At 42.7% G+C, this 24,399-nt stretch overlaps 1 protein-coding gene across 1 annotated transcript in view; it reads left to right on the top strand.

Annotated features, from left to right (window-relative positions):
* EFHB (EF-hand domain family member B) overlaps positions 1 to 24,399 on the top strand; it is a 511,923-nt gene that overhangs the window by 285,006 nt on the left and 202,518 nt on the right. The window contains exon 7 of the mRNA XM_044066233.1: positions 14,235 to 14,318. Within this exon, the coding sequence (XP_043922168.1) occupies positions 14,235 to 14,318 (84 nt within the window). The remainder of the gene's footprint in view (positions 1 to 14,234; positions 14,319 to 24,399) is intronic.

The following is a 24,399-nucleotide window of genomic DNA, read 5'->3' as shown; positions in this document are numbered from 1 at the left end:
CATTGAAGCATAAGCAATATCGCCCACTCAGGACTAATCAGAAGACACAGCTGCAATGTATATACAGTTAGAATATTACCACTACAAGCAGTATCTACCTTTAACAATAATCTGGTTACTAGTTGTCACCTGGTTCATGAGTTGATGCAATGAAAGGAAATAGTATAGATACGTTCAGAATGGCACCTATGGGTTGCTGTTATAGCATTTCTAGAGAAGGTTTGGGTATTCAGAATGAACTCCCATATATGGCATGCTTGCAGACCAAGCTGAAGTAGTACTCCTGGTTTTATTTTGTACTGACCAATTGATACTACATGCTTAAGTAGTCCACTTTAAGGTCTGTAAGGCACAAGCATGCTACCATCAATGGGTAAAATCAGTGAAAAACAAAACAAAAACTACCACTAGACTATCAAGTGAAATTCAGTAGTTAAATTACATTACCTTTTCTTGGCTCTGTGGCACTGAGGGATTAGGTTCATAGGTTCATAGATAAGTACTAGGCTATCTGCCCAAGGGCATTTATAAGCCTAGCCAGAATATGCTGGCTTTTGCCACCCCCTTAGATTAGTTCCCTGTGCCCCTGTCCAGCAGAGCCATTAGTTCCCTGCGCCACTGTCCAGCAGAGCCACTGCAGTGATTCCCGGGGTAAATTTTCTGTTTCCCATCCACCCATCAAGGTTTCTCTTGAAGAGTGTTAGTGAGGGGCTCTGTCAGATATATATTGGAATCCTGTTCCAAAGCATGGCGAGTCTCTGGGACAGGAATCTATCCCTCCAGCATGACCTATTTATTGATGTGGTGAGGTTTATATCTCTAGAGCATGTGGCTCTCCAGGATTTGTTTTTTTTAGGTGGAGCATGTCCATCAATTCTGGGTTGGACATGGCCTTATATGTCAGGCAGAGATCACCTCTGAGTAAGCGGTATGCAACCTAGTACAGCTGGAGTTTCTTGAGTCTGGCTGCATAGAGCATCTGTTTGAGGCCAGTAATCCTCTTGGTGAGGTACTTTTGTGGTCTTTCCAGCTGTTGCAGGTGTTTTGTAAGGTACATCCCAAATGGGACGTTGTATTCTATGATGGGTCTAATGAGTGATGAGTAGAGAAGCACAATAACCTCTTTTGTTCTAGATGAGAATCCTTGTGTGATTAGGTGGGCCACATAGAAGGATTTTCTAACCACCTTGGCAATATGATTATCAAAGGAGAAATTACTATCTACTTGGGTCCCCAGATCCCTTATTACATTTTCTGTATTTAGGGGACTACCACCTATGTGGTAGTTCATGGGTACTTCATTTTTTTCCAAAGGGGATGACTTTGCACTTTTTGGCATTTAGTTTGAGGCCATTATTTTGACACCAGGTATCCGTCTCAGTGAGACCCTTCTGGAGGGTGTCTGTATCAGCCGGGGATCAATTATGGCCCCTAGTTTGCAGTCATCTGTGAACTTGGTCAGCCATAGTCCTCCTATGCTTGCCTGTACCTCTGACAAGTATATACCGAACAGGAGGGGTCCTAGGACTGAGCCCTGGGGAATGCCACTTGTAACCGGTTTAGAGTCGGACATAGAGCCTGCAATTCTCACCATGTGGGTTCTATCCATGAGCCAGTTGGCAACCCATCTCGTGATGTAGGGGTTTATGTTCAAGCTGGTGAGCTTGTCTATAATACTAGAATGGGGAATGGTGTCAAAGGCCTTTGGAAGATCTAGGTAGGCTGTGTGGACCTCCTTTCCCTCATCTAATGCCTTGGTAACTGTCTCAAAGAAGTCCACCAGGTTTAGGAGGCATGATCTGCCTTTACCAAAGCCAAACTGGATAGGGTCCAAGGTGTAGAGGTTCCCAATGTCTCTGTTAATGAGTTCCATGATGATGCGCTCCATAGCCTTGCAGACCAGGCTAGTCAGGCTTATAGGGCGATTGTTCCCGGGGTCAGTTGTGGCTCCACCTTTGTGGAGCAGGATAACTGTTGCTGTGCACCATTCTGTGGGTACATAGCCTGTAGAGAGGCTGAGTTTGAACAGTGTGTTTAGGTGAGGGGTTAGTTCATTTTGGAGCTCTTGTAAGACACAGCCTGGGACACTGTCCAGTCCCACTGAAGCTGTGTTTTTGGCTTTGGATAGGGCTGTTTTAACCTGTGTGTCAGTGATTGATGGGGCCCTACATTCTTCTGGTATGGTTATCGGCCCTTTAGGGGGTGAGAGGGGGGTGAAGTTTGCACTAAACCTGTCTGCCAGAATGTTGGCAATATCAGTCAGTTCAGTGTATTTTGTGCCATTCTGCACTAACTCAGAGCAGATCTGAGAGTTTCCACTTAGGTTCTTGACATAGCTAAAGAATGCTTTGTGGTTATCTTTGGAGTCATTGGCAATTTTTCTTTCAAAGCTAGCCTTGGATGATTTTATGAGGGATCGTTGTTTCTTGCTGATACTAATCAGGGATGTCTTTCCTTCTTGGGATTTTACTCTTTTCTGCACTAGTTTCCTCCTTCTATTGTATAGCTTGTTTACGGCAGGGGTCCACCAGACTGGTTTCCTTTTCTTGGAGGAGTGATTCTTGATTTTACTTGGGATAGCATGATCCATGCATTCCTGCAGATGCTCATAGAGTGCCTTTGTAAAGGTTTCAGCAGCTTACACAGCATTGTCCTTTAGCATGGGGGCTGTGAACCTTTCCACCTCTGTCTTAAGTAATGTGAAGTTTGCTTTTGAAAAGTTTTCACGGTGGTTTCCTTGATTGAGGGTGGGGGCGGAATGTGGATATCCAGAGTGATTAGTCTATGGTCTGATCTAACCAGCAAGGGATTGACCTCCGGTCTGGAACACCAGTCACCCATGTTGGTGATGACCAGGTCCAATATGTTGTTCCCTCTGGTGGGGGTGTTGACTAGTTGATCTAGGGCATTTGAGTTTATAAATTCTAGGAAGTGTTGGGCAAGGGAGTTAGCACTTGAGTAGTTCTCCCAGTTTATGTTTGGGTAATTGAAATCACCCAGTATTAGGGTGTTTGGTGGGACCTTCATATTTCCCAGTGTCTCCAGAAATGTGGAATGGGGGTCCTGGGTCATGGTGGGTGATCTGTAGCAAGCTACAATTTGGATTGCAGTTTTGCCCATTGTTAGTTGCACATGGATGATCTCTGATGCATTGTGCTGTGCCACTAACCTGGAGGTGTGGGTATCCTTGATGAATATGGATACACCCCCTCCTTTTCTGTTTTGGTCCTGGTTCTGTGGCCGAAAGGTATGGTATGAGTTATAGCCTAGTAGTGCTGGGGTGCTCTCAGGAGCCTTAAACCAGGTTTCTGTTACTGCACAGATGTCGATGTTCTCCATATTGAGGAGTGCCTCAAGTGCCTGCATTTTGAGGTTTAGACTTCTGGCATTGAGTAGCATTACCCTCAGTTTTTGGTTACTTGTGCTATTTATGGTGGTGGGTTTGTCTTTTGAGCCTTGCCTAAAAAAGGCACTATGGGGGCGGCAAGAGCCTTGGCCAGTATTCGAAAGCCTAAGGGTGACAGGTGCAAGCCATCTCTTGCAGAGCAACGTGGCTTGTCGAGCATGTCATCCCAGACAGACAGATACTGGATCCCCTTTGAATGACACCAGAAACTTAGCCAATTGTTGAAATTGATAATTTTTTTTCTTTGGTGTGGGCAGGATGCTACTCAGGGTCAGGGTCATACCAGCATGGGCTACATGATCAGAGAGTTCTTCCATGTCTCTTATCTTGTAGTCCAGGGAGGTGCATCTCAGGTCATTCACACCAACATGGACAATGACAGAGTCGTATTTGTACTTGTTCTGGAATGACCTGATTGCTTGTGTTATGTGGTGGATCCTGGCTCCTGACAGGCAGCTAACTGTAACCTTCTCCTTGTCCAGCCTAGTTAGTGGGACATCAGTGTGCCTGACTATAGAGTCACCTATTACTAGTGTGTTGGGTATGTTATTTTGTCTTAAGGGCTGTGATTGTGTGGCACACTGATTATGTGAATTATGTGTTTCATGGTTGGTCATGGGGTGTGGTGGTTGCTTGGATGTCTGCTTTGGAGGTCTCTGTTGCTTTTGCAGATTTTTATTTAGAGCCTCCAAGTATGTTTTCATGTATTCCTGTGTTATTTGCCGGTGTTGGTTTATTATGTCTACGTGAGACTGGTGGTGTGTTGCAAGGATTACCCTTCTTCTCTTGACTGTCAGTTCCAGTCTTGGGTTGAGAGAGCTTTGCCTCCAGTTTGGCTGTATAATTGCATCTCTCACATATATTAGTGTTTGGTGGTAGGAGGAGAGGGTTGTCTGTGTACATGAGGCAGTTGTAACATTGCCTCAAAATGCCCAGATTCACCAGTTGGACTGGAGAGTACACCGGAAACTGCCCTTTGGACATGCCTGAATAGGTAGAGTAAGCTGTTTTTCTGACTGGCTGGTGGGGACGAATAGAGAGCCTTGTCCTTCTGGACAGTATAGGGGGGTCTAGTGCTAGGGTTAATTAGTGCTTGCTATGAGTTTTAAGCAAGTGCTTGACTGTGAAATGAATGGTTTGAGTGCTAAAGTTGAAGGTTTGTCTAGTTACAAGGGAAAAATTGAAGAGTAGACTTCTTGGAGCCGAGAATAGTTTAACTCTAGCTAACTGGCGCTACCCGGCGCGCAAAACTGTGCAAATACGGTTTTTAGAGCAGGGAAGTGAAAGAGATAGAAATTAGCCCAAAATGGCCAATAAACTACTAACTTCTGGTCTGAAACCACTCCTCCAGGGACAGATAGGCTGCTCAAAGCTCCCCTCTCTCACAGTTGAACAGAGAAACTTCCTTCTATCCAAGTAAGGTATGGGCAACACAGAAAATTGTAACACAGCCCTGGTTTCAGCAATAACCTGAAAACTGGACTATACTAGTTCAGGAAGACGGGAAACAAGTATTTTTTTTTTTTCCAGAAAATAGAGCAGATACAATCAAAAGTAGCCCAAAATGGCCAATAAACTACTAACGTCTGGGCTGAAACCACTCCTTCAGGGACAGATAGGCTGCTCAAAGCTCCCCTCTCTCACAGGTGAACAGAGAAACTTCCTTCTATCCAAGTAAGGTATGGGCAACACAGAAACTTGAAACACAGCCCTGGATTCAGCAATAACCTGAAAACTGGACTATACTAGTTCAGAAAAGCAGGAAACAAGTATTTTTTTTGTTTTTTTTTTTTCTCAGAAAATAGAGCAGATACAATCAAAACAACACTTTAAATGCATAGAAAAGGCTATTGCACTTTAGTGTGTAGCCAACAACAGTTAAACAGATTATTTAAACACAAAAACAACTTAATTCAAGTGCAGGCAACAAATAACTACAATATGTAGCAATAACAAACTTTTTAAATCACAGAAACGCTAAAACAACTGGCGTTTTAGGCAGAATTAGTTTAAGACAGCAAGAAAAGCAGAAAAATTATACTTAATCACTCCAAAGTCTCTCTTTTGTCTCCCAGCTGCTGTAGACTCTGCAGAACACCTGGAAGGCACTTGCTGAGCGGAATACAAATGCAAAAACTGCACAAATGTGTTTTTTATTGCAGGGAAGTGAAAGAGATAGAAATTAGCCCAAAATGGCCAATAAACTACTAACTTTTGGGCTGAAACCACTCCTCCAGGGACAGATAGGCTGCTCAAAGCTCCCCTCTCTCACAGGTGAACAGAGAAACTTCCTTCTATCCAAGTAAGGTATGGGCAACACAGAAACTTGTAACACAGCCCTGGATTCAGCAGTGACCTGAAAACTGGACTATACTAGTTCAGAAAGGTGGGAAACAAGTATATATATATATATATATATATATATATATATATATATATATATATATATATTTTTTTTTTTTCAGAAAATAGAGCAGATACATACAATCAAAACAACACTTTACCCAATTAACCAGTTAAAAAGCACACAACTGAGCCCTGTTCCAGCAGTCTTCAATCAGACAAGTTCTAACTGCACACTCCTGCCACTACGGTACAGAGAAACCTTCTCCAAAAAGATGGCCTGGATCAGTGCACAAGTTATGCAAACAAAGCTAGATCCAGCAGGCCTGAATCTAGTCTATGCTACAGCAAACAAGGTGTACCGATTTCAGAAAGAAACAGTTCAAGTAAGCATGCTCAATAAGCCTTTAACCAGAAATTCCCAGCTCAGAAGGGCAGAATCTAGCCTCTCCTCCCACAAGAGTGCAGACCACAAACCTTCTTAATGTAGAATAACTGGCCTGAAGCCCAAGTGCTTAACCCAGAACTAATACACTTTTAGAATAACAGACACTGAGACTTCAATCAGCAGTTCCCAACTTAGAAGGATGTACTCTACCTGTCCTGCCACAACAGTGCAGACCACAAACCTTCTTAATGTAAAACAAATGGTTTAAAGCCCAAGTGCTTAAACCAAAAGCCTTAGAATAACAGTTACAATTTAATCAGGCTACTAACAAGCAGTAATAAAGGCAGCAGAATAAATTCAACTGAGTACTTTTAAGAAGAGGCAAAAACAAAATAAGGTAATAAAGTAGGAAGAAACACAAATACAGTAAAGCAGGTGAAGTGCAATTTTTTTTTTTTTTTTTTGTTTTTTTTTGGAGATGGAGGAAACAGAGCAGATTAAGATACTGTAGGGGAATGTCCTTCCCAAGTGCTCTCTCTGTACACCGCAGAGGAGATGGGACTGGTAGGAGTATTTGAAATCAAAATATGATCTCACTGTACTCAGTTGAGTGAGCAAATGAGATGGGTCCAGGAGGAGTGTGCAAAAACAGATTTACAGCAGGGGCAGGCAATTCCCAAGCCACCAAGATTAAGCTCTGACTGTGACCCAGATGACCTAGTGGCTCAGGTACTAGAATAGCTGGACAGGGAAGGATAGGAGTGGAGTTGTACACTGGCTCTCACATCCTGAGGAGGGAAATGATGGTCCGGGTCAATCAGATTGCTCCTGCCTCAGTGGAGGCTTACACAGCAATGTCATAGGGCTGGAAAACCTGGTCTTGGAGCTGGTCAAGTTAGCCCTTGTGGTGTGTGTGTATGCGTGTGCACATGTGTGTGTGTGTTGTATGTGCATACTTGCAGGAGCATGTATATGACATGAGAGGATGTACAGCACCCTCGTGGTTATGTGGGTGCTCATGTTATTGACCATGAGTGGGGATCACAAAGCTAACCACAAAACCTTTGATGCCTTTCTGTGTGATGGTCCCTGAAGAGGGAAGTGGGGTGATAGTTGGCAGGCAGCTGGAGAGGAAAAAAAAGTATTAAAATTTGACATTACCTCAAAACAAAAAGAAGAATAAAATGAACAATTTGATGAAAAAGGAAAGGAAACCAGCAGTAAATGTAAGAGAAAAACATGAACAACAGAAGCCAAAATGAAAAATAAAATTGAGTAAAAGAGAATCTACAATAAAACAGTGGCCAATAAAAAAACTTCCCACATGAATAAACTATATATCTTTTGATTGCAGCTGTAAAATGTTTGACTTTTCAGCAAAAGAGCTTTGGTGACCAAAATCAGTTCATTAGTAGCAGAATTTTCATCATGGCATCCATTTCTTCATTTACTCCACTGATGACCTTGGTACATAAGGATATTTTGGCAAAAAAATAGAAACAATTGCTAAAAATATTTAATTTCTTCAATACTGCATCTGGCATTGCAGAAAAATAATATGGTGCAAGTAAGTGCATTTCTCACCTTGTTTGAGATGATGCTCTAAAGGTACTAAATACATTTAATCTAACCAGGCTCTTGCCACCCCTATAGTGCCTTTTTTAGGCAGTGTTCCAAAGACCAAATTACCACTGTAACAGGTACAAACAAATGTAATCTGAGGATCATGCTGCTCAGTGCTAGAAGTCTAAATCTCAAAATGCACTCGCTTGAAACAGTCCTTAAAATGGAGAACATCAACATTTGTGCTGTAACAGAGACTTGATTCAAGGCAGCAGAAAGCACCCCTGCACTACCAAGCTATGACTCATTCCACACCCTTTCAGCCCCAGAACTTGGACCGAAGCTCCAAAGGCAATGATGTTTCCATATTCATAAAGGTTGCACACACCACCAGACTGGTAGCCCAACATAACGCATCAGTGATACTTATGGTGCGGCTAACACTGGGTAAGACAGCAATTCAGGTCACAGCCTGCTATAGGTCTCCAACCATGTCCCAAGACTCACACTCTACATTCCTAAGCACCCTGGAGAATATTAGGGTCCAACCTAACACTCTCATACAGGGCGACTTCAACTACCCCCTCCATTAACTGGGAAAACTACTCATGTACCAATACACTTGCCCAATGTTTCCTGGAATTCATTAATTCCAGTGCCCTGGACTAGCTTATTCTTACCCCCACTAGAGGTAGCAACATCCTTGACCTGGTCATTACTAACATGGGCAACCATTGCTCTACACCAATAGTCAACTCCTCCCTGGTTAGATCCGACCACAAAATAATCACCTTGGAAATCCACACCCCCCCTGCAAAGATAACCACCATGAAAAACATCTCCAAAGCTAACTTTGGGGTCCTAAAAACAGAGGTGGCTAACTTCACGGCACACATGCAAATGGAGAATATTTACATGACTGCCAATGCACTGTACGAACATGTACACAAATGCATGGATCTCACCATACCCAATAGAACCAAGACACTCTCCTCCAAAAAAAGGATACCAATCTGGTGGTCCCCTGCCATAATCAAACTCTACAACAGAAAGAGGAATCTGATGCGGAATAAGATGAAGTCCCAAAACTGGAAAACTCCCTTATCAGCCTCAACAAAAAGTTGAGATCCCTCATCAAATCCTCTAAAGCTAGCTATGAAAACAGAATTGCAGCAGATAGTAAAGACAACCACAAGGCCTTCTTTAGTTAATTAAAGAATCTATATGGCAATACCCAGATTTGCTCTGAGCTATTGCACAATGGCATCTCCTATACTGAGCCAACAGATATTGCCAATATACTGGCCGACAGATTCAGTGCCAACTTTACCCCTCTCTCCCCCACCAAAGGACCAATCACAATACCAGTAGATTGCCAGGCACTCAGTATTACTGCTGCACAGGTTAAAACAGCACTGTCCAAGGCCAGGAATACAGCTTCTATGTGACCTGACAATATCCCTGGCTGTGTTCTATGTGAACTACAGAGTGAACTGGCACCTCACCTGTGTGCCCTGTTCAATCACAGCCTCACCTCAGGTTTTGTCCCTACTGAATGGTGCACTGCTACAGTCATCCCTTTCCACAAAGGAGGAGTGACTACAGACCCTGGGAACTATCGCACCATTAGCCTGACGAGTCTGATATGCAAAGCTATGGAACACATCATCATGGACCTAATAAACAAGGATATAGGGAATCTCCAAACTCTGGATCCCACATAGTTTGGTTTTGTGAAGGGTAGATCATGCCTGCTCAACCTGGTCAACTTTTCTGAGTCAGTCACCAGAGCTGTGGATGAAGGCAAGGTGGTTCATACAGCCTACCTTGATCTGGCCACGGCCTTTGATACCATTCCCCACTAAGGAATCATAGAAAAACTCACTAAGCTAGGCATCAACCCCTATATCACTAGGTGGGTTGCAAACTGGCTCACAGATAGAACCCACAGTGTGAAAGTAGCTGACTCCAAATCAGACTGCCAACCAGTCACGAGTGGAGTCCCACAGGGTTCGGTCCTGGGTCCTCTCCTGTTTTGTTTCTACTTCTCTGAAGTCCAGGGCAACATGAAGAGATTCTGGCTGACAAAGTTCACAGATGATTGCAAGTTGGGAACTATCAGTAACTCCCCAAGTGATGCTGACATCCTACAGAAAGGCCTCACTGAGACCAACGACTGGTGTCAGAACCATGGCCTTAAGCTCAATGCCAAAAAATGTGTCATCATCCCCTTTGGGAAAAACTCAGTTCCCATGAATTACCACATCGATGGTAGTCCACTGAACACAGAAGGCATTATATGAGATCTGGGAACACAGGTTGACAGCAACCACTCTTTTGACCACCACATTGCCACTGTGGTCAGAAAGTCCTTCTGTGTGGCACATCTCATTAGTAAGTGTTTTGCATCCAGGAAGAAAGAGGCCATTGTCTCCCTCTACTCTTCCCTCATTAGATCAATCATCAAGTACAATGCCCCATTTGGCATGTACCTCACTAGATACCTGTAACAACTGTAGAGGCTGCAAAAGTACCTCACAAAGAGGACCCCAGGCCTTAAACACTTGTCCTATTTGGACAGACTCAAAAAACTCCAACTATTCTCTGTCTCATATCGCCTACTTAGAGGCGATCTCTGCTTGACTTACAAAGCCATGTCTGACCCAGCTCTGTTAGAAATGCTACATTTAAAGAAATCCCAATCCCTCCACACCACACACTGCAGAGACTTCACACTCATTACCACAATCAACAGAACAAGCTGGAGGGACAGGTATATAAGCCAGAGACTGCCCATGCTATGGAATAGACTTCCCATACATGTCAAGCAGAGCACCTCACTGGCCCTCTTCAAGAGAAATCTTGATGTGTGGATGAGAAATAGAAAATTCACCCTGGTGATCACTCCAGTGGCTTTACTCAACAGAGGCACTGGGAACTAAGGCCGGGTGGCATGATGCCAGGGTATTCCTATGGGCTAAGCTTGTAAACGCTCCAGAGCCATTAGCCTAGTACATACCTATGAACCTATAATAGCAGTCTGACCTAGTTGTTATATAAGACAAAGACAGATTTAAATAAAATTGTGACCCTGACAAATATGCTGTATATTACTTATCTGACTCTTGTTAAGTCATATGTCCCACTGAAAATAAGGCCCACTTCTCAGTGGAGACCTGAGGGGTTAAAATCCTCACTGAACAACTACAGATACACATTAAGTATCAGAAGAAGTTATCATCATGATTAGGACATAAATAGGCAGTAGTACAGAAACTCAGTTAAAACAGTAGGCCATCGCACCTTGCTTTCAGGGCCCACAAATGGCATGGAACATTTAACACAAGATATTGAGCCCCTGGGTGGGGGCTATAATAGTTGTTAATATACACAGCTATGTGTAGATGAAAGTTGAACTAAAGAAGCTCATAAATATGGGTGGACTTCATTTCTTTGATTAGCCTCTTAAAAGATGTATTTGAACTAGATACTGATCAAAGCAGAACAAATAAGGTATTTTAAAGGTAAAACTCTACTGACATGCTGATCAAAGCTTAACATGCAAGGTGTTTTTTTTTTTTTTGTTATTATTAAAGGTGAAGCTATACTTACATTTGCCATAACCACCATAAGAAAAATGCTGAATGTTGTGCATATACCCTTTTCCCAGGGGAAGCAGTAATGCTATCCAATTTAAGTAAATTCCTGGTATCTTGAGATCACTTGTTGCAATGAATTGTGGACCAGATTCAGAAAGGACTGATGCCAGTAGTAAGCCCCACCATTAGCTGGTACCGGTGGTGACAGTCCTTTTAGATTCAGAGGCAGACCCACTGCAGTGATTCTATCAGGAGTGTAGGATCACTACCATTGGCCATCTCCTGGGATGAGCTGCATGCTAATGAGGCATTCCATGGGAGTAGCCTATGCTAATTAGCCATGTGCGCTCCACTGAGTTAGCTCAGCTGGCCTAGTAAGTTAACTTGGTCAAATGTTTGTGTTCATCCATTAATTTCAGTGGGAGAGATCACATTAGAGATACGTGCAGGGGACTTTACTGGACATCTAGTGGCTGGGTATGTGTACTTGTGCGTGTATATGTATGGTTGCATATGTGAGTGTAAGCAGCGGAATAAGTGGTCCTAGGTAAGAATGTGAGTGTGTGTGTTTGTGTGTGTGTGTGTGTGTGTGTGTGTGTGTGTGTGTGTGTGTGTGTGTGTGTGTCTGTGTGTGTGTATGTGTCTGTGTGTGTGTGGAGCTGTCTTACCTCTAATCATCTCTAGACTAACAAGTAAATTTTGGAACACTGGGGGACACTAGACACCAGAGGAATTTAAATATTACTCTAAAGTTACTTAAAACTTAACTAGAACAGCATATTTTGCTGCATGAAAGACATATGGGAGAGAGCACTAGATGCCAGAAATATTATTTAAGAATTACCTAAATTCACTTAAAAAGTGAATAGAGCAACAGTTTTGCAGCACAAAATACATATATGTGGGGGAACCCTAAACACCATGGTTACTCTTAAAACATTATCCTAAACTAATTTAAAATGTAATAGAACAATACGTTTTGCAGCATGAAAGATGTAAGATGTATTGGGGGGTGTTAAAGCTTTGAACCCTGTACCCTTGGCATAGAAAGCAACTCCTCAAAAACGGACAGCTTTAATTATTTTCACTAGGACTAAACACTGAAGATACTCTTGAAATATTATCCTAAGTCACATAAAAAATTAAAAGAACAATTCAGAAAAGAAAGCTTCAAACCCCATACCCTTGTTTCAGAAAGCATCTCATTAACAAGGCAGTGCTTTAGTCCTTTGAAGACTTACTCAAAGCATTTCTTGCATTAGACTGTATTTTCTGAACAATAAAATATATGAAATTCTGTCTGGTATTATTGACTGAGTGTAATAGTCCATCAGTTATGTTGGACACGACAAGTATAAGGCAAAATCTGCGGCACTCTATAAAGTCAGGGACAGCTGGGAGGGATGGTAGGGTGTTGGTTTTAGAGTGGCAGCCATACCTCTGAACCTCAAGACTTCCAGACAAAGCCAGGAGGCAGAAGCATAGCTAGGGTGGGGTAAAGGAGGTAGCTACCCTAGGCACAAGTTGTTAGGGAGAACATTCAGGAAGTGTAGTTCCTGTACCAACATTTCTGATGCTGGCACAGAAATAAGAAAATGACTTCATCAGCTCTTACTCTGGGTGCATAGTAAAGCCTAGCTGTAGCAAGCCAAGTACTACACTGAGGGGCAGTGGTGGGGAATGTGTCCTGGAGTGAAGCACCACCTGAAGAGCTGATCGGGCAGGGTGGCAGATAAGGGACGTACTCCAGATACTAGATAAGACAGCTTCTGCTCTGCTGGGAGGAACACTGTATGACACCAGGTCATTTAAAAAAGTTAATAGATCGACAGGTGTAGCATCACAAAGCAGTTTCTGACCAATAATAATAAGAATGAAACTATAATGTCTGGCTTTGACTGACTGAAATCACACATGATTTCCAAAGTCAGGGAAACAATAAGAGGATAAGGGATATGGGTGCCAGGCCCAATGTAAATTTCCTCTTCCCCATCCACTGGTCTAGACTGTGCTTAAATCGGGTAATAGACAAACTCAGCTTGACATGGATGGGAAGCCTGCTCCATCGGAAGGGCACTGGGACACATATCTGTCTCTCCAGCATGTTCTGTTTAAATCACAGACAAAATCCAGGTCTCCATGCCCCATTTGTGTGATATATCATGGGAGTTTTTTGATTCAGACATATAGACAGTCTTTTTCAGCTCCAGAATTACATTACATGCCAAGACATGTCATGACATGACAATGCTATCATATGTTATTTCTTACTTATACACTGGACAAAAGCATTTCAGCAGCTAAGTGATTAGGTATTATTCCACAGCTATTCTAATATTTCATTTAAACATAGACACTAGCAATAAACTATTTTGTCTTTACATTTGCATTCAGATCCAACTTATTGCTGCGACTGCATCCTTCAAGCTTTATTCTCTTGCAGGAAATTCTCACATCTCGATTGTTATAGGCACGGCGGCTCTCCTCATGCGTCAAAAAGCTATCCATATTTTTTAAGTAAAATTCAGTTCACTCACTTATAAAATGAGAGGATTGGGGAGGGGTATAATGGTTACAGTGTTTACAGATATAAGGTAACAGGGTATGACATTTGCCTTTTGTCACTGTCTGGTTATTGGCTAGATGTGTGATAGTCTACAGAATCATTGCCTTGCATTTACCTATACCCCACTGGCCAGACATTGCTTTTTTGATGAGGCAAACAGTGGGATGTAGGCTCTGCTACATAGTGCCTGTTTAGATCAGTTAGAAGTACACTAAGCAACTGCATAACCCCAGAGAATGATGGTTTCTTTTAGGCTCTTACATAATTGTGAGATAGACTTTACAGAGTAAGGATATAATTTTTATCTTTGTCGAATAAGTTGTTTTCTATACAATCATAATTTCATTTCTTCCTCCTTTATTTATTTAGAGAGAAAGCAACAAGAATAACTTCTAAAAGAGCAAATGATTTTAGGGAAAGATCACAACATCAGCTTGGAAAAGTTCTTGACCCGTAAGTTTACAATGATGTATTTCTGTGTTTAATTGTTTATATTGTTCTTGCACTTTCTATGTCATTTAAACTAAGATGCTACAAACACATTATGGAAATATGTACAACTCATGTAGAAAATGTTTTTGTAATGAAAACAAGTTTAGTACCACTTTCTTAGCATACATAACTACCTGTTCTATACAGTCATACAGATAGACTGAAAGAGAAGTAAACACTGATACTGCAGAAATATATCACATTTCATTCGGTGCCTCTCACATTCCTCCTTTAGTGCTATATTGTGTCCCCTTTCTACTACACAATGTCCGTCTTTCCATCTATATTTTTGTTGTCCTATTCAGAATGTATAATGTGAACCATAAGACTGCCTTTGACTTTCAGACTGCCGGTAATCTCTGAATGACATGAGCTTTACTGGGCACTATACACTGTCACCATCCTGCTTACATTTTAAGATGAATGAGATGAATGGAAGAACTGCACACAGTTCATTTTATGAAGTGTTATTATAGCATTACACAGTTGTGTTACTACGTTCTGTCTGTTTGTTACACCCTTTCATATAGCCCTTATTAACCAGTTAACCCTTTCAATCTGTTGTGCCTTGGTTGTCTTCTGTAAAGAAGTAGATAATAAATGCAGACAGTACAAACTATAGCTTCAGTTTTTTTCTGCCACTTTCCAGGGTGCACCACTCTTTCCCAGTGTATTTTATTATTCTGAATTTTAAGTCTTCCTCTTCATAACTATTTTATAAGAAAAGAGAATATTTTGTATTTGAGTCCTAGACATGGCTTTTATTGGGTGGTGGTGGTAAGATTTGCTTGGGTACAGATTCATGAAAGAGCTATTCATTTTAATGTTTTGTGGCAGAATGTCATTTTATTGGTATAATAGACAGTTATTCAAAACGTTTTACTGTAGGTGGAACAGTATAAAATTATTGGAATGTATCTGTTTCCTTTCTGACTTTCCTTTGGGTTTATTCTTCTATCTGTTCTGTTGTCTCCTGAGTTTGAAGGGTAAGCTAATTTGCCTTTACTGCTTGCTATTTTCCGGTATTTTCCTGCCTCCTGCTTGCCATGTGGGAAGTCACCAGATGGCATTATCATCAAAGTGTGAAGGAGGCGACAAGGAATACTACTCAAAATGTTAAGGTGAAACTGCAAACCATGAAGATGTCCTTCAATGCTCATATCATTATCCTTCTAAAGTTAGTGGTCTGTTCTTTCAGCTCCCTTTACAGGCAGTAACCAAGTACATTTTATGTATTAGTTTTTTATATTATTAAACTTTATATGAACGCAGAATAATTTAAAAAGTTATATAATAGAGTCTAATTAGAATGTTCATTATTTCAGTAGGTAACTGCAAAGGCCTTGTTATGTTTGGGAAATGTGTAAAGAAACAATTTATATCAAGTATTAATCTGTGCAGAGTAGCAATTATTTGCCTCAAGTAGGGATTATGTGCAATTTGTTTAATATGTCAGTTTACGTGACCTCATTAACTTTCCATGAATTACTATACTTACTCTTAAATGTGGTCTTATTTTTTACTTTGTTTTCTAAAACATGAGAGATAAAAACAAAGGCTTACAAATAAAAGAGCATGCTTTCATTAAGGTAATGTCGCTATTATTAAAACTGTTTCTCAATTTGAAGATTAAAATTATTTGAGAGGCTAATGGAAGTAATAGTAATATAAAGGTTCACTTTCTTGTAGTTTTATTTATTTGTTTGAACTTCTCTGTTTCTTCTTTGGTCATCATCTTTCTCTTCTGCTCACCCTGTTTGTTCCCTGCAGATTGGAAACCTATGGCTCATTTGTTCTGTAAAGTTGAGGAAGAAGTGAACCAAAAGTGGCACCATCTTCCATGCAAAGACATAGGGTTATTTCTTTTGTCACCATCCACCTTGCACATGCTCAGTAACAAGCTTTACATGGGTTGTCCCACACTTTCATAAGAGGAGGAAGCCAGCAGGACAACTACTTATAACTACTTGGGAAGTAGGGCAGTCTGTTTTTCCTGCCTGTACCAGGTCATGTCATGGGTCTACCTGTTATTATCAAAAACCCACTTCACTGAACATCTATAAACTGGGATGACTTTGCTGAACACTTATTCACATCAACTCTCAGAGCACTGGACTTTTACTCCAGGAAAGTAACCACTTGGTCACCATGGTGAACTTTGCTCTTTTCCCACTGTAGTGTGATCTTGGAGTTGTTATTTAGTTAGGGGGGGTGTGGGGGTGGGTTTGATTTGCTTCAGTTTGGTCATTTAGTCTTGCTGGCCAAGTGGTACTTTCCTGGAGATAAATTCCAGTGATCCAAGAGTTTGTGTAATTAAGTGTCTGATGAGGTTGTCCTGGTTTTTAGAAGTTTGGTGAAGTGGGTTTTCAATAGTAACAGGTAGAGCTCATGTCATATACACTTGCCCCTGAGCATGCATGTCCCTAGCCTCCCCTTTGAGGGAGGTGGGAAGGGCTCTAACCCTTCAGTCTGATGTTGTAAATCTTTGTTCATTAATTACTATTAGGATCTTGGTTCCGTGCTCGGAACCGATACGGCCGTTTCCACGCTCATGCTAGCCAAAAACTCGCAGCTAAGACCTACCCATAATGCCCCTTTCCTAGTTACTCCAGATCTCGTTTGCCTCTTTCCTAGTCAGACGTGCTAGCCATCTCTCTCAAAGCTAAGTAGAAAATTATTATTTTTAAGACAGTTTCTCTTCAAAATTGTTTATTTTTTAGTCAATTCAGCCTTTTCTCACTGTCGCCTATAACCTAATTCTATTCCTTTCCCTTTACCTTGGTAATTTAATTTCTACCATTATTGGTACTGTCCCTCTCTCCTGTCTTTGACAGGCCCTTCCTTTCCACTTGTGGTATTTTTTAAATACCATCATTGGTATTCTCTTACCTTTTCTCTCCCTTATTTTGTTTTTTCTATAGGATAGCCTTGTTGCCTTACTATGTCAGACAAAGCTAAATTGGGGTTTAAACAATGTGACAAGTGTGGACGTGAGATGCCTAACTCGGATACACATGCTCATTGTGTCTACTGTTTGGGTGTGGATCATATTAAAGCTGACTGTGACATTTGTGCTAGTTTTAGTAATCGAATGTAAAAATAAACTTATTTTAAAAGGTTTAATCAAGACACCTTTTTCAGAGGCTCTATCTCGGTTTGAGGTCTCAGCCCTCCAAAGACCAAAAAACATAAGGAAAAATGGAGTCACTCAGTTCCAGGATCTCTGTCAGTTACAGAACTGAGTCTGCTCCGTGCTTCGCCAGTGCCCTCGGCGCAGACCTCTTCGCATCAGGCTCTGTATTTTCTCTCTTGGTGCCGTCCATAATATTCACCCCTCTTTCGATTCCAACCTCGGCACCAGTGACTTCGGTACCATCCTTTGATACAACATTGGTTCTGATGACTGTACCTGCTTCGTCACCATCCCTGGCCATGGTGCTGACAGCTTCTTTGGCTCCATCGGCTCCAAAACTTGAATATCTGCCAAGGACAAGATACTCTCCAACTTATGACCCTTTTTTGGGGCAGAGGTTTGGCCCCTTTCTAGAAAGATCTGATTCTCATTCAGCAACCTCCTTTAGATTCACTAGGAGTTTTTCTGAATTAGATCTAGTGCAGGTTGTGGAACAGCTTCTGGCAGCTAGGGGATTGCCCATTCCAGCTAGACCTACCATCCCTCTTGGCTCGGAATCTTTTACTACATCTTCCCCTGTTTATCCTCCTCCAGCCTCTACCCAGATCCTGGAGATCCTGGTACCGATGTCCACTCCAGTGCATACTGTCTTGGCTCCAACAGCAGTTTTTCCCCTGTCGGCACAGACCACCCTTGCTGCATTGGCTCCGGTGGAGCAGATGCTCTCTTGGAGCAGTGCTCGGACTGTCCATACCTTGGTACCAAGCCCGGTGCCTATTTTCTCGCTGGTGACATCTATGTCCACAGCTCCGATGGCTTCTAGTCCTCTCGGAGCTCCTCAACTGGAGGTGAGCTCCTCAGGACGGGGTGTGACCCCGGTTCCGAGGTTGTCCTTCCCAGTTCTGGGCTCCCATCCCACGTCAGGTAGGCCTGCTGCCCAGGTGATGGAGAGGGTCCTTCACTCCGAAGGCTCGCAGTCAGCACCAATGACATCAGTATCAGAACCCCCTCTAACATGCACCTCTCCCAACCCTCTATTTCGGGACCCCGGGCACGTGAGTCCCAAGAACCCCCTTTGAAGGGAACCCCTTCTCTGGAGTCCTCCTCAGAAGATCCCACTGGGGAGCTACCTCAGAAGAAATGGTGCAAAAGGAAACACCTTGATTCCCTGGAGGAATCTATCACTGAAGACACTGATTGTGATGAGAGGGAAGAGTCCCCATGGTCTCCTCCAGACAATGTCTCATTCAGAGACATTCTTGAAATCCTCAAGCAGTGGGGAGAATGGAAGTCCTCTAACCCTTCTTCTGAGGAATTGGTGTTCTTGCAGGCCTTCTGGGCCCGGCCGTCTACTTTCTGGGTGAACCCACCGGCATATGATCTTGTTACACTCATTGTGCAGCATGCCAGGAAGGCCCCAGGCAATGTAGAACCTGTCCCCTGGAGGCCAGACAAAATTTTATCTACACCTGAAGACCAGCCCCACTGGTCCAAGCAGTTGACGGTTGATTCTATGCTCATGGTGGCGGCCACCACGAAGGAACTGGCAGAAGATAGTTCCACTGTCCATCCTCCAAACAGGGAGTCCCGGACCATGGACAGACTAGGGAAGCAGACCTATGCTTCAGCGATCTTCGCCATTCGGTCGCTGAACTATCTGGCACACTTTACTCGCCTCCAAAGAGACCTAATCTCCAAAATGTCTTCCTCTTTGGTGGGGGTACTGCCTGATGAGGTGCGTGATACTGTTGCCTTGCAGCTAGCTACCCCTTGAATCCATCTCAAACTCCTCGATGCATTTGATATCTCACACCGTTGAGGGGGCAGCTCGAGCTGCCGCATCAGGCACTGTCATGAGACATAATGCTTGGATGCGGTTATGTGACTTCGCAGACCCCTTGAAATCTTCCTTCGTCAATGCACCTGTTGACGAATCTGCACTTTTTGGGCCCAAAGTATGAGCCACACTTGCACATAGTGAGAAAGACGGAAAGACCTTGTCTGCTGTGGGCATATGCTTTTCCAACCCCCAGAGGTCCTACTCCAGGCACCAGAAGGGAGGAAAAATGTGGTTCAAGAAATCCCAAGGATCTTTTCGTGACACTTGTAGTGAACAATCCCTTCGGGGCAGAGGGGGCAACTCATATGGAAGATGCCCCTTTCTGGGTAGAGGGGGTCCGCATAACCAGGGCGCTAGAGATTCTTTCTTCAGCAGACCCTACCATCGCTCCTGAGTGGCAGCCCAATTGCTTTCCTCTGGAAGCAGTCGGGGGTAATTTTTCTCTACACCTACCAGCCTGGCATCTTATTACTACCGATGTTTGGGTGGAGAGAATAATATCCAGAGGCTACCAAATACCATTCGATTTAATTCCCAGACCCATCAAACGAATCCCCGATGTACCACCCAATCAGAGGGAATTAGCAGCCTTAGAAATAGAAAAGCTGCTAAGAAAGAGTCATCCAACCAGTCCCACCAGACCAGACAGGATCCGGGTTTTACTCGAGGTTCTTTTTAGTGCCAAAAAAGACAGGGGACTGGAGACCAATCCTGGATCTCAGCCTATTGAACAAATTTATCAAACCTCAAAAATTCCGGTTGGCCACGGTACAGTCCATTCTTCCCTTACTAGGGAGGGACAACTGGATGTGCTCTATAGACCTCCAGGATGTGTACACCACATAAAGATGGATCACCACTCCCGGAGGTTTCTCCACTTCTGGCTGGGAGCCAATCAATACCAGTTCAGGGCACTGCCATTCAGTCTCTCGCCAGCCCCTCCCTAAGTGTTCATCAAATGTATGGCAGTTGTGGTAGCTCATCTTCGACTACAAGGATTCCAGGTGTTTCCCTATCTAGATGATTGGCTCCTTACCACTCCGACAAGGAATCTCCTAGTCCGCAGCCTCTCTTACACGCAAAGTCTCGCTCTGCACTTGGGGATTACAATCAACAAGGACAAATCTCAAATGTCCCCAACAAAGACACTGGAATTTATTGGAGCGGTCTTCGTCACAACATTCTGTCAAGCTTCTCTCCCCCCTCACAGGCTTTCGAAAATAAGACACCAAATCCAAGACCTGCTTCCTCAGACCTATGTACCAGCATGTTTTGTACTGCAACACTTAGGCTCTATGGCAGCTGCCATTACGTTAGTACCACTGATGAGACTGCATATAAGAATCCTGCAGTGGCTCCTTTCCACTCAATGGTCATTTCTAACTCACCCACTCAAAAACATGATACGTCTTACAAACCATTGCAAGGAAGAAATGCTATGGTGGATGAAGCCACAAACGAATCTTTGGTGTCGACCATTCTGTCTTTCCCAGCCCACGGCCATGGTGACCATGGACACTTCCCTGTTAGGGTGTGTGTGGGGGGGACATTTCCAGGGAAAGACAATCCAAGGCACCTGGTCCCCCATGGAGGCCAATTTACACATACATTTCCTGGAACTGAGGGCAGTTCTCTTAGTGATGCAAGCGTTTCATGCATCCCTACCCTCTAGGACCATTGCAGTTCAGTCAGACAACATGTCAGTCATCTGGTATATCAACAAGCAAGGAGGAACCAGGTCTTACCCCCTGTGTCGGGAAGCCATGAGGATTTGGCACTGGGTGATAGCTTCCAACCACTTTCCTATAGCAATGCACATTCCCGGGAATTCTAACCTTATTGCGGACAATTTGAGCAGGAACATCCTGATGCCTCATGAGTGGTCCCTCAACCCTGTAACAGCGGATCAGATCTTCCAATGCTGGGGCAAGCCTTGCTGCAATCTGTTTGCTTCCCCCCAAACTACAAATGCAGAAGCTACTTTGCCCTGATCCCCCCTCAGGGGGAACCACCGAGGGCCGCTCTAATGCACGATTGGCCCCTGGGTCTTCTTTATGCCTTTCCCCCATTTCCCCTCATTCCAAAATTTCTCCAGAAAGCTCAGAGGTTGAGAAGCAATGTGATTCTCATTGCCCCCTACTGGCCCCATGAATTCTGGCCCCATTTCTATGGCCTCATCTGATTCACAGCCTGTGGATCCTGGATCATTCCCAAGACCTGTTATCTTATCCTCAGGGACTGATTCATCCGAACCTCCACAGTCTCAAGCTCACAGCTTGGTTCCTCCGCTTCCAATGATTGCCAGGCTGCCTGACATCCCATCTCCTGTTCGTGAAATTCTTCTGGCTTCATATAAAACTTCCACCAGGAAAGTTTATTGTAGTAAATGGACTAGATTCTCTATTTGGGCCAAAGATTAGAACTTAGACCCTTTCTCTATGCCTATTCAAAAGATTCTACAGTACCCGGCTATTATTTTTCATGCAGGAGCCTCAGCATCGATGATCACTGTACATTTAGCAGCTATTGCCAATTTTCTTAATGGACTTGAAAATTCTTCGATTATGTCACACCGCCTATGCAAGACTTTTTTGAAAGGAGTATTACATGTTAAACCTCCGGTCAAGCCTCCCTTAGAACCCTGGGACTTGACATTGGTACTTCCATCTCTCACAGGTCCTCCTTTTGATATGCTGGAAAGAAGGGGTCTCAACACTGAATCCTGGGGGGCACCACATCTTAAATTCATGCTTTCTGATGAGACACCTGCCATTTGCACTGTGTGGGTTCTGTTAGCTAGTTTGCTACCCATCTTACTACACATGGTTCTATTTTCAAGCATTGAGCTTGCTTACACTGCCAGCATAAGCTATGATGTCAAATGGCATGGTCAGGTCAAGATATGCCTTCTGAACAGCATGCCCACTTTTGATAGCCTGCGCAGCCCTATTGAAGAAGTTAATCATATGCATTAGGCAGGATCATCCCATGACAAATTCAGACTGATGTGGGTGAATTATGATAAATTTGATATTATAGTTTCTAAGGTCAGTTATAACATGTTGTAAGGCTTTGGAGGTGAGACTCTTCAGACTAATGGGTCTATAATTCTCTGAGTCAGTGGTAAGGCCTCCCTTGTGGAAAGGCATCAATACTACTGTGCACTAAACTTCAGAGACAAAACTTGTTGCTCAACTTAAGTTAAAGAGTTTGCTGAACAGCTCTGCCAGGGCATGCTTAGTCCTGTTTATTAAACAGCTAGGTATGTTGTCAAGAACCATGGAAGCAGTATTTTTTGTTCATAGGAAGCAACTTCTGTACATACTCCTTTGTGATAATGGGAGAGAAGTTGAGGGATTTTGGGATATGTGGACTTTGGAAAGATGTTTCTGGAGTAAAATTAGCACTGAATTTGTTTGCAAGCACATTGACAATATATATTGGGTCCAAATGGGTGGTATCATTTTGAATATGATCAGAGAAAGGTTGGATGTTGTTCCTTAGTTTCCTAATGCAGCTAAGGAAGGATTTATAATTGTCCTTAGCTTCAGATGCTAATCTGTTTTCAAGTGTTAGTAATATTTCTAATGGTAACCATTTGAAATGTTGGGACCCACTAGAGCGAGTCCCAAAACATGGAGACTGAGTGGCCAAAAAATCAGATTTACACATGCTAAGTCCGAGCTACTATTTCTCTGAATATTCCCTTTTCTCCGAGGTATGGTGATCTCGATGTTGGTATAAATAAGCTCAGGGGGTGTGAGGGGCTTGCCACCCCCATGTAGGGAGTGCAGGGGGCTCCCTGCAAAAAAAGTTTTAAGGAGAAGAGTGAGTTTTTCAATTTGCTCTTCTATGGGTTTTCAGTCTTTTTTTCAGCTTTTCAGCACTCGCATTTCGAGTGCTGGCATTTCAGTAGGAAGCATTTCTGATATTATCATTGATAGGAGAATTTTTTCACAACTTTTGAAACTTAGTCCTTTAATGACTGCACATTTTCAAGAAACACACTGAGATCTCTGACTCTTGACAAAAACTCAATCCTATTACCTTCCATTTAAAAATTAAGGGGGAAAGGAATGGAGCCTATGAATGAAACGTTATGCATGCATTACTAGTTTTTATATAGGTAGTTAGAAAGTGGTCTTTGTGAAGAGAGATGCATTCAGCGTTCAAATAAATATCAGAATTTAAGGTATTAAGATATTATTAAAGCTTTCTCCTAGATCTAGGGATTGATTTCAGACCAAAGAAAACCTTGATAACTGGATGTGACACTCGTTGTAGGTTGAAAAGTGGCTTGTTGGCTCCTTCCACGTTTTATCGGGCCCAGTAAATTCTTATTATACTGTATGTAATCTTTTTCGTTTACATTTCTAATGCCTGTCACTCCTAGTGCCAAACAATTCTAATGCCTGTCACTCCTAGTGCCAAACAAATGAAAGGAGCAAGGACTACTGAGCCATTATAAATAAGCATTGATAGAGGACTAGAGAATAAGCAATAATAAGCCTTTTTATTTCCACTCCTCCTTACAGTACAAAGCACTAGTGTTTGTGTATGCATATGAATATATATGTATGAGTCTACTTGCCTACAAATGCACGCTGACATACACACACACATGCATGCATGCACACACACACACACACACACACACACACACACACACACACACACACACACACACACACACACACACACACACACACACACACACAGTCAAATATGAACCATCAACCAACAACACTATTAACTTGCCTTTCTCTGAAGCCACATTATGAGCCATGGTAGGAACCTGATATTTTTTCCAGGTACTCTGCAATGACATTGACTTTATTGATAATATATTTTCAGAATGCTGACATGATGTTAAAATAATTTTCCAGATCCGTGTTTAGTTTTATAGATGGTAAATACTGTAAATGCCCTTGGTTATACCAAATTATTTGGAGAAAAATACGATAGCATAGATAATATAATGAATGGCACAGGTCTTAGAATTTATTTATTTTTGTATAGCATACAGTGGTTATTCATGAATGTCTTCTTAAAGCAAGCACTGCAGTATT

This window comes from Protopterus annectens, chromosome 3.part1, assembly GCF_019279795.1.
Source record: "Protopterus annectens isolate FY-2018-M chromosome 3.part1, PAN1.0, whole genome shotgun sequence".
Taxonomy (NCBI): Eukaryota; Metazoa; Chordata; order Ceratodontiformes; family Protopteridae; genus Protopterus; species Protopterus annectens.
This window is presented reverse-complemented; position numbering and strand designations above follow the sequence as displayed.